We start from the raw sequence: 13187 nt of genomic DNA on the forward strand, positions 1-13187 counted from the left end.
CAGAGGAGCCGAGTGACCGTCAGAAAACGCGACACCAACAGAGGAGTTGAGCCACCACCTGCTCTTCTTTTCCAGAACGAAGGAAATAACAGAGAAAGCCACCATCACCATCGGCTTCATTTTCTTCAGAACCAGGGAACCAGCAGAGGAGACCAACATCATCATAGGCTTTTCCTTCCCTGGAATCGAGAAGCCAGCAGAAGAGGTCAACACAACCATTGGCCTCCTTTCTCCAAAACCAGTCTCCAGAACGAAGTAAATAACAGAGGAACCCACCATCACCATCGACTTCACTTTCTTCAGAACCAGGGAACCAGCAGAGGAAGCCAGCATCACCATAGGCTTTTCCTTCTCCAGAATCACGAAGCCAGAGCGCAAAGACGGCAGGGGAGGTTAACACCACCATCGGTTTCCTTTCTCCAGAAGCAGGTATGTTCATGTCCTTTCTTCGCAACAATTGACGCCAGGTTTGTCTAGAAAAACAAAAAGAAACAGGAGACGAAAGCAAGCCAAAAGATCACCATTTCGTTTTTACTCTGTTAATAACAGCTATCTGCCCAAAAAAAAACGAAGGATGAACAGTGCGAAGGTTATATAATTACCTTCGCACTGTTCCATGCACGCGTAGAATTTTACGCGTGCATCGCCTATTGGGTCAAGCCACATGGGCGGCTGGTTCCAGCCCTGCCCAAATGGCTGAGCTGGGCCTAACCCAAAAAAAAAAAATTTCTTAAAAAATTATTTAAAAAAAGTTGTGATTTTCCGCAAATATTTATATTGCATTTTAATCTCGGTTTGTATTTTTATACTGTAAAGATACAAATTCGGTATTAAAATACCTGGTTTTTGTAAAAGAAAATAATAAAAAAAAAATGAAAAAATGAAAAAAAGATAAAATGTTTTGTTTTCATGCATATGGCCAAGTCTCTCAAAAATAAAAAAAATCATATTGTATCTTTTCTTAAATCCTAGATGGACCAACAATTAGAAAGCACGACATGACCTTAGATTTTATCAGACAATAAAACAATGCAGCTTCTCTTAGGTAGGGCGTATTTGGGGTGCTAATACCTTCTCTTTACGCAATCAGTCCCCGTACTCGATTTCTAAGACCAGTTAGGGTTTCTAGTGACTAAAATACTAGGTGACGACTCCCATTCCAATTTTCCACTAATAAAAGATAAGAATTCCTTGTCTCCCCACATTTGCCACATTTTTAGACAATACAGAATTTGAGGGTGGATGTTTTCGCCACGACGCCGCACACGTGCGACAAAATGGCGACTCTACTGGGGACCTTGTGGACTAAGCTTTGTTTTTGTCTGATAACTATGTTTTGTTTGGTTTGCGTGTTTTCTGTTACTAAGCTTATTTTATTTTTTTATTTATTTTACATGTTTTAATTTCTGTACATATATGTTCATGCATTGTATAGAACTGCCTCATGCATCACATACTTTAATTTTTGAAAAGCACACACAAGCTTCTAAGTTAGGTGGGGAATTAGCGATCTGTCTATGACTATTGGTCAGGGTTCAGATGCGTGAAACACCCAACTCATATCTGAGTTCCTGCTTGGTAATGGTGGGCATATGTGCTTTAACTGTTCCTTACAACGCCCCCACACTGTCTTTACGAAGATCGTCACTAGGCAAATATGAGACCCTTTTGAGACTAAATAGTCAACCAACCTTTTATCTCACGTAATGAACATAACTTGTTCTTAGGTTGTGTGTTTTAGTTTTTTGTTTTGCATCAAAGTAAACCCTTCCTGAAGCATCTTGAACTCAAGACTTGTGGTTGGCACAATGGCCGTTACTTAGAAAATTTCCGTTGTGGCGCAAAAATCAAAATTTATCATACATGTCAACTTTGGAAGGGCGAGGTCATCATATAAGAAACATACTCATACATTTATCATACATACCGCCAGGTTGAAACATAGGTCCCCCATCCAAGATTTGCTACACCTGAAAGATGGAAAATGAAGAAAGAGCTCAATTGAAGGCCCATTATCAAAATAAAATTGAGAGCATCAAAGGTGAAGTAGCTAGACTTACAGATTTGCTTGAACAAGTGCTGAGCTCTAAAAATGGAAAGGGTATTTTTGCACAACCTCCTGTGAAAACACCATCAATCCACGTCTCAGGGACATCTCAAAACTTGGGGGCAGATTCAACAGTAGAACAACATTTTGTGCCTATCGCCCCTATCCCGTCAAGTCAAGCTCCCATCACCGTGGATTTAACAGCAGATGGACCCCCTGGAAATAGATCTACTGATTTTGTGAACTACGACAAATTGGCTGCTTTAGAAGAAAGATTAAGAGTAGTTGAGGGTAATGATTGGATTGATCCTATGCGAGCAGCTGAAGTGTGTTTGGTACCAAACATTATAGTACCAAAGAACTTTAGGATATCAGAGTTCATCAAATACACTAGATTGGAATGTCCAAACACTCACCTTCGATCTTACTGCAATAAAATGGCCGAGGTGATTTATGATGATAGGATACTAATATACTTTTTCCAAGATAGTCTCACTAGATCTGCTTTGAGCTAGTACATGAGACTAGACAACATTAAAATTAAGACATGGAAAGACCTGGTAGACGCCTTCTTGAAGCAGTATAAATTTAATTTGGAAATTGCTCCTGATAGAACCATCCTAATGGCTATGGAAAAGGAAGACCAAGAGTTTGTGCAGGCATACACGCAAAGATGGCGAGATAAGGCAACATATGTTCAACCTCCACTGATAGATACAGAAATGGTGATGTTGTTTGCCAACACCTTTCAATCCCCTTATTATAAGCATTTAATAGAAAGCTCAGCTCAACATTTCCATGAAGTTGTGAGGATTGCTGAAAGAATTGAACAAGCTATGAAGAGGGGAAAGATTGAAGGTCCTGCCATGAATTCCAGAATAATGATGAGAGATGACTCTGAAGGTGGATGAACAAGGGGCAAGTTGAGTGTGTGAAAGGTGATGTCATTGGCTTTATTGTCCCCCGAATATCTTTAGAATGACAAGTGATCGAAAATACTTGGCAAAACACAGATATGGCCAGAAAAGCTAATCTAAGAATGGCGATGAATTGTCAATTGTATTGGAATTTTGCTATTTTGCATTTTGTTTTGGGATCACATCTCATCTTTTTTACGAAACATGTCTTTTTATTTGTCTCTCTGTTGTTTTCAAATAACGAGATGTTTCTTTCAAAGTTTATTTTAGCAAAATATTTTGATCGAACTCCAACATGCAATTAAGGCTAATCAATCCTGAAAGATTAAAAGTATTTTGATTGCAGAAATGACTCGATGCTTGTTAAAATGATATGGGGTGCCCAAACAAATTTTGAGCTCACACATGAAACTGAATCACCCACCATGTAGCTAAGTTTTAGTAGTATGCATAATGACATGTAATGGATTCAGTAGTTATGGACTTACAAATCAAGGTTCTTGCAAGTCCAAATCATTACATTGGGCGAGATCAAAATTTATCGGTTCAGAACAACCTTGCTTGAAACGAGAAAAGGTCATCTTTGTCTTATCCTTTCATAATACTAGAAATATATCATTTGCATTCCCATTTTGAGCCTGATAGAATATTCTTTTCAAAAGAAACCCTGATGAGGATCACACCCCACACTGGGGGCAAATAAGAGAAGACAAAAATGAAAGGGAAGGCTTAGAACAAAAGTCCAACATTTGAGAGAGAGCTAAAAGATAGAAGACCTAGACTGGGGCATGTTAGAAAACTGTGAGAAAGGCTATATGAAAGCATTAAAAAAAATAAAATTGCCTACACTTAAAGGTAGGTCAAAGATAAAGGAAGGAGAATGCCTATTAAGTCTAGGAAAGACAAAAGAAGTTTCAATCAAGGAAAGACACAACAAATGTCAAAAGTCGATACCATAAAAAAAACCGAGCTACAAACATGACTTTTAGCATCCATGATAAAGCCCCTGATGTTATCATATTGATTGAGATTGGTTATTTATCAAAGAAAAAGTTGGATTTGCATTATGACCTATGTTAAGAGAATTCTGATATTTGAGGTTAATAAGGTTATATGTCGTTTTCTTTACAAAGACAACAAGATAAAGAGAAATGATGAATAGTTGATGTTGATCCTAGGTTTTTGAAACCCTCAAACACTTTTTGAGCCTGTAAAATTCCTTTCTTTCATAGCCATAAACCATAGCCTACATTATGTGCTTTTAAAAGCCCTTTTCGATCAAGTAAGCAATTGGAACCGATAAATGGCGCTCTCAAAGCTTGAAGAGTTTTTCCATAAGGGTCGTGGCTTCATGGATCAAGCTACTTGTTATTATGCATGCTAATAAAATAAATGCTAAAAAAAAAGAAAAAGAAAAAAACACCTTTCTTGATAAAAGCCTGAGTTCTGACTTGAGCATCTTGTTTCTTGAAATTCACTGAAGGTCACCTCATCACAGACCATCAAAAGATATACCCTCATCACAGACCATCAAAAGATATACCCAAGATCAAAGATTAAAATTGACATAAGGAACTATAGAAAAAGCTATTTTAATCTTTCGATGGGTCAATTTCTGTTTTCAAAATACTAGATAATCAAAGGACTAAAGAAGTTTGAATTTCAAAATACTTTTACAAAACCGACATCTCTCTGATTTCATTTCAACAATTAGACTTTGAAATAGACATGATCTTCGAAATATGAGAGTTGATTCCCGAACAAGAAAGATTGTCAAACAAGAAGAGCATCGATCGAGTTTGTAAAATCCTTGACAGAAGTGACATCAATACTGCTCAACACTTCTTAAAAAGTTGAGTAGCTGGGGGCAATACAGTGGCCCTTGAAAAAGAAAACAAGTAGTGTTTAGATCAGCTAGGGGGCAATAAAAAATGATTAAATGATGAATTGGTGAACTGAGGACAATGGAGTTTAAAGAAAGATAATTCAGATCATACTAGAGGTAAATCGATAGTTGATTAGCAATCTAAGATGAGGACGACACCAGAAAACCTCTTGATGAGTGCTGGTGGGATGTACATAGTTAATCAAAGAATGATTCTCAAAAGAATCCAGGAGATGAAATGATTTGTTGAGCTCATTCATAACGAATCAAGCGACACCATACTTGGAAGGGCATTGTCAATCTTGACAAACAGTGAAACCAACAATCATCGAAGACAACCTATGATAGGCGTTGCTTTTACAGTGGAGTGGATGACCAGCACATGAATGGGGCAGTACATGGAAAGAGCAAAGAAGGCTTTGGTTGGCAAACAAAGGCACCCTATGACGATGGAACATAAAAAGGGGGGACCTATATTTCAAATCAGGTAAGGATGCATGCATGTCATCTAACCTCAAAGCATTGCACATATATTTTTATTCATTACAGGAAAATCCTTAAAAAAAAGTCCAGTAAGATTGAAAGAAAAGAAAAGAGAGAGAGAAAAAAAGAATCATTGAGCTGATAATAAAAGAGAATCATTGTTGTGACCCTGGAATGTGAAGAAAAATAAGAACCCTACCATTAAGAAATTTTCAAAAAAAAAAAGAAAAAAGAAAAAAAAAGCAAGTTCAAACCTTGCCAACAGGAAGAACACAAATTTTGGTTCTAGATTGCCAGATGGGATCTAAGGTCGCCCATGAAAATAGACCGTATGAGTGTGTGGGCCGTTCGCCCTTGAAAATAAACCATGAACATGTGTTGGTAGGTCACCCGTGAAAATAGACCAATGTGAGTGTGAGGGCAGGTCGCCTATGAAAATAGACCATGTGAGGGTGTGGGCCGGTCGCCTCTAAAAATAGACCAAGATGAACATGTGTGGGTAGGTCGCCTGTGAAAATAGACCGTGTAAGGGTGTGGGCCGGTCACCCTAGAAAATAGACTAGGATGAACATGTATAGTGTAGGTCACCTATGAAAATAGACCATCTCGAGTGTGAGGGTAAGTCGCCCATGAAAATAGACGATGTGAGTGTGTGGGCCGGTCGCCTCTAAAAATAGACTAGGATGAACATGTGTGGGTAGGTCGCCCATGAAAATAGACCGTGTGAGGGTGTGGGCCGGTCGCCCCTGAAAATAGACCAGGATGAACATGTGTGGGTAGGTCGCCCATGAAAATAGACTAGTGTGAGGGTGTGGGCCGGTTGCCCCTGAAAATAGACCAGTATCAGTGTGATGGCAGGTCGCCCATGAAAATAGACCATGAGAGTGAGTGGGTCGGTCGCCCCTGAAAATAGACCAGGATGAAAATGTGTGGGCAGGTCACCCGTGAAAATAGACCAATGTGAGTGTGAGGGCAGGTCGCCCATGAAAATAGACCAGTATGAGTATGTGGACCGGTCGCCCTTGAAAATAGACCAGGATGAACATGTGTAGGTAGGTCGCCCATGAAAATAGACCATGTGAGGGTGTGGGTCGGTCGCCCCTAAAAATAGACCAGAATGAATATGTGTGGGTAGGTCGCCCGTGAAAATAGACCAACGTGAGTATGAGGGCAGGTCGCCCATGAAAATAGACCAGTAAGTGTGTGTGGGTAGGTCACTCGTGAAAGTAGACCAATTTTTTTAAAAAAGGGCAGATCGTCCAAGATAGTGAGATCATTTTCTTTTTCTTTTTCTTTTTCTTTACAAGTTTACTATGCAAGACATTGATGATGTTTTGCTTTGTAAGCATTGTAAAGAGGGGGTATCTGTTGTTACCCGTTTTTGGGTTCCCACAAAACAAAAAAAAATGAAAATGAGAAAATACAAAAAAAAATTAATAATACTAATATAATAATTAATACATTTGAAAAAATATTATTAATATTGAAAAAAAATAATAGATTTGATTTGAAGGGTAAAATTAAGAATTATTATTATTTATTGTTACCATTAGTAAATTGAAAAAAATATTATTATTACCATCGAAGAAAAACCATACACTTTTTTTAAAAAGATTAAAAAATATAAAAACTTGGGCAAACAAGTTAAATATTATTATTAATGTTATAAATATTATCAAATTCATTAATATTATTAAATTTACAATAAATATTATTACTATAAAAAAAAACATAGATTTGATTTTAATGGTAAAATCAATTGTTGTTGTTGCTGTTAATTTGGGTCTGACATCCCCTTATAGACCTAAGAAACTTGGGGTTGAAAAGGTGCACCTAATCCAAGTTGCTTAGGAGTGGCAGGACCACAGACCCAAGTCCCTTGGGTCTTGCAGCACTGCCTGACCCAAGACACTTGAGTCAGGCGTCTGGATCCAAGGAAAATGAGTCTAGCATTATGACTCAAGTTTAATGGATCCGGTGTTGCAGCCAGACCTATGACTCTTGGGTCTAGCATTTATGATGGGCCCAAAGCTCTTGAGCTAGGTGTTGCATCCAGACCTACTTAAACATGGGTAAGTTTAATTTTATTATTAATATTAAAAATATTATTATTTGTATTATAAATATTGTAGTGCCCGGAGGGCATTGTCTTTGCTATTTGTAAGTAAAAAATTACAGCTGGGTTATTGGGTCGTGTTGCCACAGGACCAAGGGCGTTAGGTTCTTGTGCCAGTAGGACCCGATACTATAATTTTTCTTTCTTTTCTCTTATTTATTTTTTCCACACGATAAAGAGGAAATATCATTATCATCATCATTATCATTATCATCAATAAATTTGAAAAAAAAATTATTACTATCAAGAAAAAACAATAAAATTTATTTGAAGGGATCAAAAACTATAAAAAACTTGGGCTATACAAATTTAATATAATTATTATAGATATTATTAATTTTATTAATATTATTAAATTTGAAATAAATTTTATTACCATTGAAAAAAACATAAATTTAATTTAAAAGATAAAATCAATTATTATTATTATTATTAACTTGGATTTTACATTCTTTTCCAGATTTAAAAAATTTTTCTTTTCTAAATTATCACAAACTTACACGTTTATTATCATTACCAAGGGTGTTGGCTTTTTTTTTTTTTTAAGAATTTAGAAATGTTTTCCCGGATTCATTTTATCTTTAGTCTTAGTATGGTTTTAAATACTATTATAGTTTTTTTATTTGAATCTGAATAATGTTTTTTTTAATTATTATGTATTTGATTTGAAAATAATAATTAATACTAATGATAAATTGTTTATGAAAATTTGATAGAATTTAGATGTTTATTAATAAATATATTTAAAGAGATTTGGAACATATGATTTTATCACAGTGATGATTTTTTTAATTTTTAATCACATAAAATACAAATATATTATTTTGATATATTTTCTTAACTTGAGATTTATTTAAAAAACAAAAACAATGTTTTTACAGTTGAAAACATTGCCATTACTAAGATAAAAAAGAAACATATTGATAGAAAAAAAATATTTTATAAAAAAAATTAAAACAATTGTATTTTCGTATTTAATAATAATTTTAAAGAATTTTAAAAAGAACTATAAATTTCTTTTTTATATTTAAAAAACTTTAGATCCCCATGAAACACGAGCTGCAAGTAATTTCTCAGATCATGAAACACGAGCTGCAGGTTAACTTCATTGAATTAGGAAGCAGCTGCAGCCGCATTTTCTTACCTTTTCACGGTAAGACTATGACCTTGTACTTGCTCCAGAGAAACACCGAAAGCATCCAAAATTTCATGTGATTTCAAACTGCATCCATCAAACCTAACCAAGTCCAAATTTCCTTGAACCTGCTCTGTGTAATCCCTGAAAGCCTTCACTAAATTGAATGCAAATAGGCACTTTTTCTGGACTCATAGTTGGTGAATATTCCATTTCAGTTTGTGGAGACTTATTCAGGTCTTTCTGTTCTATCCAAATTGAATTCATTAACTTTAATTTGTACTAATATATTAAATGTGTGTTTAGTATTATAATAGTTTTTACAATAATAATTTAAAAAAATAGATTTCAAAGAAATTAGAAATTATAATTTTTTTAAAATTAAGATTTCAAGAAAGAGTTTTCCAACAAAAACATAATTTTAACCATGCTAGCATACATTAAAATATTTTTTTTTAACCAAGAAATCAAGTTAAAATGCATCCTTTAAACACACACACATGTCAACATGAATGCCAATTGAAACGTTGATTCGTAGATCTCACTAGTTTTCCACAACCATACAACCATAATATATAAAAGAGGGCTTTTATATATATATATATATATATATATATATATATATATATATATATATATATTGGATTAAAAAAAACCCTATTTCTTGAAAAGCATATTTTAAAAGTTTAGATGAGTAAATAAAACTTTAACTATTCTAGATTTTTATAAAAAATACATGTCTTGATTTAAACTCAAAATCTATTATACAGATCTCAACATCTTCTTAGATTTCCTGAATATGCTCTTTTATATACCATGAAAGGATGAATCCGAACTGTAGTCTTCCATGTTCTTAGATGCCTTTCCACCAATCAACCTTGCCACCCTTGTGAATTACAAAAAAAAAAGAAAAAAGACGAACTAGAAAATGATTTAGTGGTTGTACTTGTAAGGTAAGAAAAGGGTTTTTTTAAACAAGCGAACAAAAAATAAGAGCATAAATGCATGCTACAAAAAAAAAAACAAAACAAAAAAAAACAAAATAACAAATTTATTTGCTTTGAGATTTCTGTTCCTGGGACATCCTTCGTGCCCAAAATGTGTAATATTTCAAATTATATTGCATGAGGCAAACTTAGCCCCGTTGATCATTATATACTCGAAACAAAAAAGGCTCAAATCGATCAGGAAGATGGATAAGAAGACATCAAATAAGCAGGAACACAAGCAGAATTTCTCCAAACCCTGGAGTGCAGCTTGAGGATCTCCCTAGCTCTCTCCTTGCTCTTGAAACTACTATCCACCTGCAAAACCAAACACAACTTGGCCACAACACCAACCTGCAACATTTCTTGAAGAACCCTAGACGTTGCTGAAAACCTACAAATGGAGTACAGGATTCTCACTGCCTTATCACTTGCAACATGAGAAACCCTAAGTATTTTCTTGGAAACAACGGCAAGTCCTGCCCCGTGCTTCAATAACTCTGCTCGTCCCTCAGCACAACCACAAAGCAGATCCAAAACAGCTAGAACAAGTTCACAAGCTCTCTTGTCTGATTTATCTAGAAGAAGCTCAATCAAGACCGAAACGGCGCTACCTTCGACAGCTTTGATTCGGTTTCTTCCCCATGGACAGACCTCCACAAGAAGCTTCAATGCCGCCTTTGAAGATTGTTGTGAGATCTGATCATTGAGAACACGTACTAATTCTACAAACATTTCTGGTCTGATACTGATCAAATGCATTGGATCTGCCACTTCAAAGACGGACTTCAATAACATTGTCGCATAAGCTCTAGATTGATAGCTACTATGCTTCAAGATTTGAAGTAATGACTCCAAGAATTGATCGCCATCATTGGTTATCAGATTCTTCAATTTCCTTTGTGATATTTTGAGATGATAAAGAATGTTCAATGCTTCATCACTTGCTCTTGAGAACTCAGACTCATTATCATCGCTGGCTACGTCAACTGAAGTAGAATCACCATTTTTCAAGATTGTAGCCAGGAAATCAACTGCACCAGCTTCCTCTAGACAGATTCTATTCCTTTCACTTTCAAGCGTGATCGATCTAAGCCTTCGTAGACTCTTGAGCTGCAAGTGTGGAAATTTCTTAGCATCATTAAGAAGTTTGGCGATCTGGGCTCTGTCAATGGGTGGCTTTGGAGTTGGGATTCGCTCGATTCCGAAAGAGGCATTGAGGGTGCACCATGCTTGGATCAATCGTCGAAGAGTGTGGTTTGGGGTTAGATCTTTACCAAACAACTCTTGCTTTGTGACAGGGCAAGTGTTGTTCTTGCATGAAAATAACCATCTCTCAATGTTCTCTCTATCATAGGTAATCCCAGTAGAGATTGTAACTGGATCTCTCATGAGTTGAAGCGAAATTGGGCAAAGGAAATGATAAGGAACATCGATTTGATCCATTTTGAATGAACAAACAGATAAAGAATATTATAAAAGGTACCAAGAATAGAACTCTAATCTTTTTGATGAAGAAATATTGCAAGAAAAATATACCAAAAGGACTCTTAACTTAGATACCAAAACAGAAGAAGCACTAGAGTACTTGAATGGCCAAAAGGAGATTGAAGAGAGAGGTATAGGAATTAGAAAGCTGAAAAATGAAACTTCTTGAATGGAAATTTGACCTTCCAAGTTGTCTGTAGCTAGAACTAGAAGTTGCAAGATAGCTTTGTTTTATTTTATTTTATTTTTTGATATGAAAGATAGCTTTAATTGTTGAAAGTTACGGGGGATAGTTTTGTAGTTTTATATCTATATGCAGGTTGTAAGTTGAAGCCAATGAGAGTCAACACACGGAAAATTAGAGGGGAGGCATTAATTTAGGGCATTTTCCAAGGTTTTGGAAGAAGAAAAGCTCAAAAATAAGAGTGGACTTTAGCTTTATCAGAGAAATAAATGAATGAATGGAGGGGACTATCTCTTCTCTTGGGACAAGAGTCGGCGTTGCAATGTGTGCTAAGTGTATCCTACATGGGCTTTTGACTTCATCTTTTTCAATAACTCAAGGCGTCCAGATTGGTGGTCTGGCTAGCTAGATGGTGGATGATGCATGGCTGGTGCCGACAGCTTCTCATGTGCCTCGTGGGGTTTACAACGCATTTCTTGGGTTGTGTCTTAACTCTTAATGAATCGCTCCAGTACGATCTTTCTTTTTCCCTGTTTTTTAACTAGATAGGTAACATTCCAAGGATCTGGTCAATTTTGAAAGTTTTTGTTTAAGAAAATCCTAGATTGACTAATTACCGTTACGCGTACTTTTCATGGCAAGATCATTAAAAACCCAATATTGAATAAGAGTTGCGGAAAGGGTTTCTCATAATTTTTTTGACATGGCCTAGTTATCCTATAACTTAGATTTTTGTCCAGGCTTTTGCTGACCCTGATTCAGATTTTTACCTTGTAATTAATCAATAGTCCATGATATGGATCGAGCGCTATCCTTATTATATGTGTACTCCCTTGATTGTCCTTTTCCTTAATAAACTGATGATGCTAGATATTATTATATCATTCAAAGATTCGTCGAAAAACTCAATGCTGTTTGATATATTCAGGGAACATTAAAAAAACAAAAAAAAACTAAGTCCCCTCATTCATTTATTGTGGACTGTGAGGTGTCTTTTACCGTGGACTTTAATAGTATAGTTATATTTTTGTCCTTAATTTTGTTGGACGTCTATGTGGTTTAGAACGTGATTCCCACCCCTTTCATCATCCCCTTTATTTCATTCTTTTACATAGGAGAGATAACAGCACAACAGTACATGGAGATGAAAAAAGAGAGAGGGTGAATTGGAGGAGAAAAGCTTATGAGGAGAGGGTGAGGATGTTCAAAATCAAACTAATGGATGTAAGGGGGATGACGGAGGGGCAGGGCAGAAGAAAAAGGACCCGTAAAGGAGAAGAGAGAGTTGCAGAAAGACGAGAGAGGATCGCCACAAAAAAGACAGTTGATGAAGAAGAAAAGGAAGGTGAATCGGACATTATCTTCTCCCTCAGCAACTTCTAGAAATCATTGAGCAATCATAGCCGATGTTTTTTCTTTTGCTTCCTTAACACCCCTAACATTTGCTTCTTTTGTTTGGGCAAGACTTTTTCCCTAGGATTGGCTTGGCATTTTTAATGTTGATTCACTCCTACTACTGCAATTGATTCACTGCCATTGTTGCTACTTAACATTGCATTTTCCTAGCTTCTCTAAATTATATCTCATGTCATATTTTATTTTTGATGCACTCTTCTTGGTTTGAAGTTTAGCTTTTATATGCATCTACTTTCATTGACAAGTTGAAAAGTCATTTATTTAGTATATATTCTTATTATCTACCGCAAAACTAATACATGTAAAATGATCATCCATTCTAATATACATGAAAAAATCACACCAAACAAACCATACATAAACAAAATCTGGACAAATAAACAACCACATCATTAAAGGAGAACATCTTTTTAGATGGGGGACTAGTCGCTTAGCCTTTATTTGGGGAGCTCAACTAGCCCCTCACTTAGTAGGACAAATGGTATATTCATTAAATATGTGTGCCTCTAAGATTACTTTTGCCCAATTAG

At 35.8% G+C, this 13187-nt stretch overlaps 1 protein-coding gene across 1 annotated transcript; it reads right to left on the bottom strand.

Annotated features, from left to right (window-relative positions):
- Window positions 1-9615: 9615 nt before the first annotated feature.
- LOC133679782 (E3 ubiquitin-protein ligase PUB23-like) lies at window positions 9616-11577 on the bottom strand. Its single transcript, XM_062102475.1, has one exon. It carries the CDS (start codon window positions 11013-11015, stop codon window positions 9768-9770), a length of 1248 nt encoding a protein of 415 aa, XP_061958459.1. The 5' UTR covers window positions 11016-11577; the 3' UTR covers window positions 9616-9767.
- Window positions 11578-13187: the final 1610 nt, after the last annotated feature.

The sequence above is a fragment of the Populus nigra genome, chromosome 19 (assembly GCF_951802175.1).
Source record: "Populus nigra chromosome 19, ddPopNigr1.1, whole genome shotgun sequence".
Taxonomy (NCBI): domain Eukaryota; kingdom Viridiplantae; phylum Streptophyta; class Magnoliopsida; order Malpighiales; family Salicaceae; genus Populus; species Populus nigra.

Coding starts and splice junctions, on each gene's coding strand:
- LOC133679782 (XM_062102475.1), bottom strand. CDS start 11,015: ATGGATCAAATCGATGTTCCTTATCATTTCCTTTGCCCAATTTCGCTT.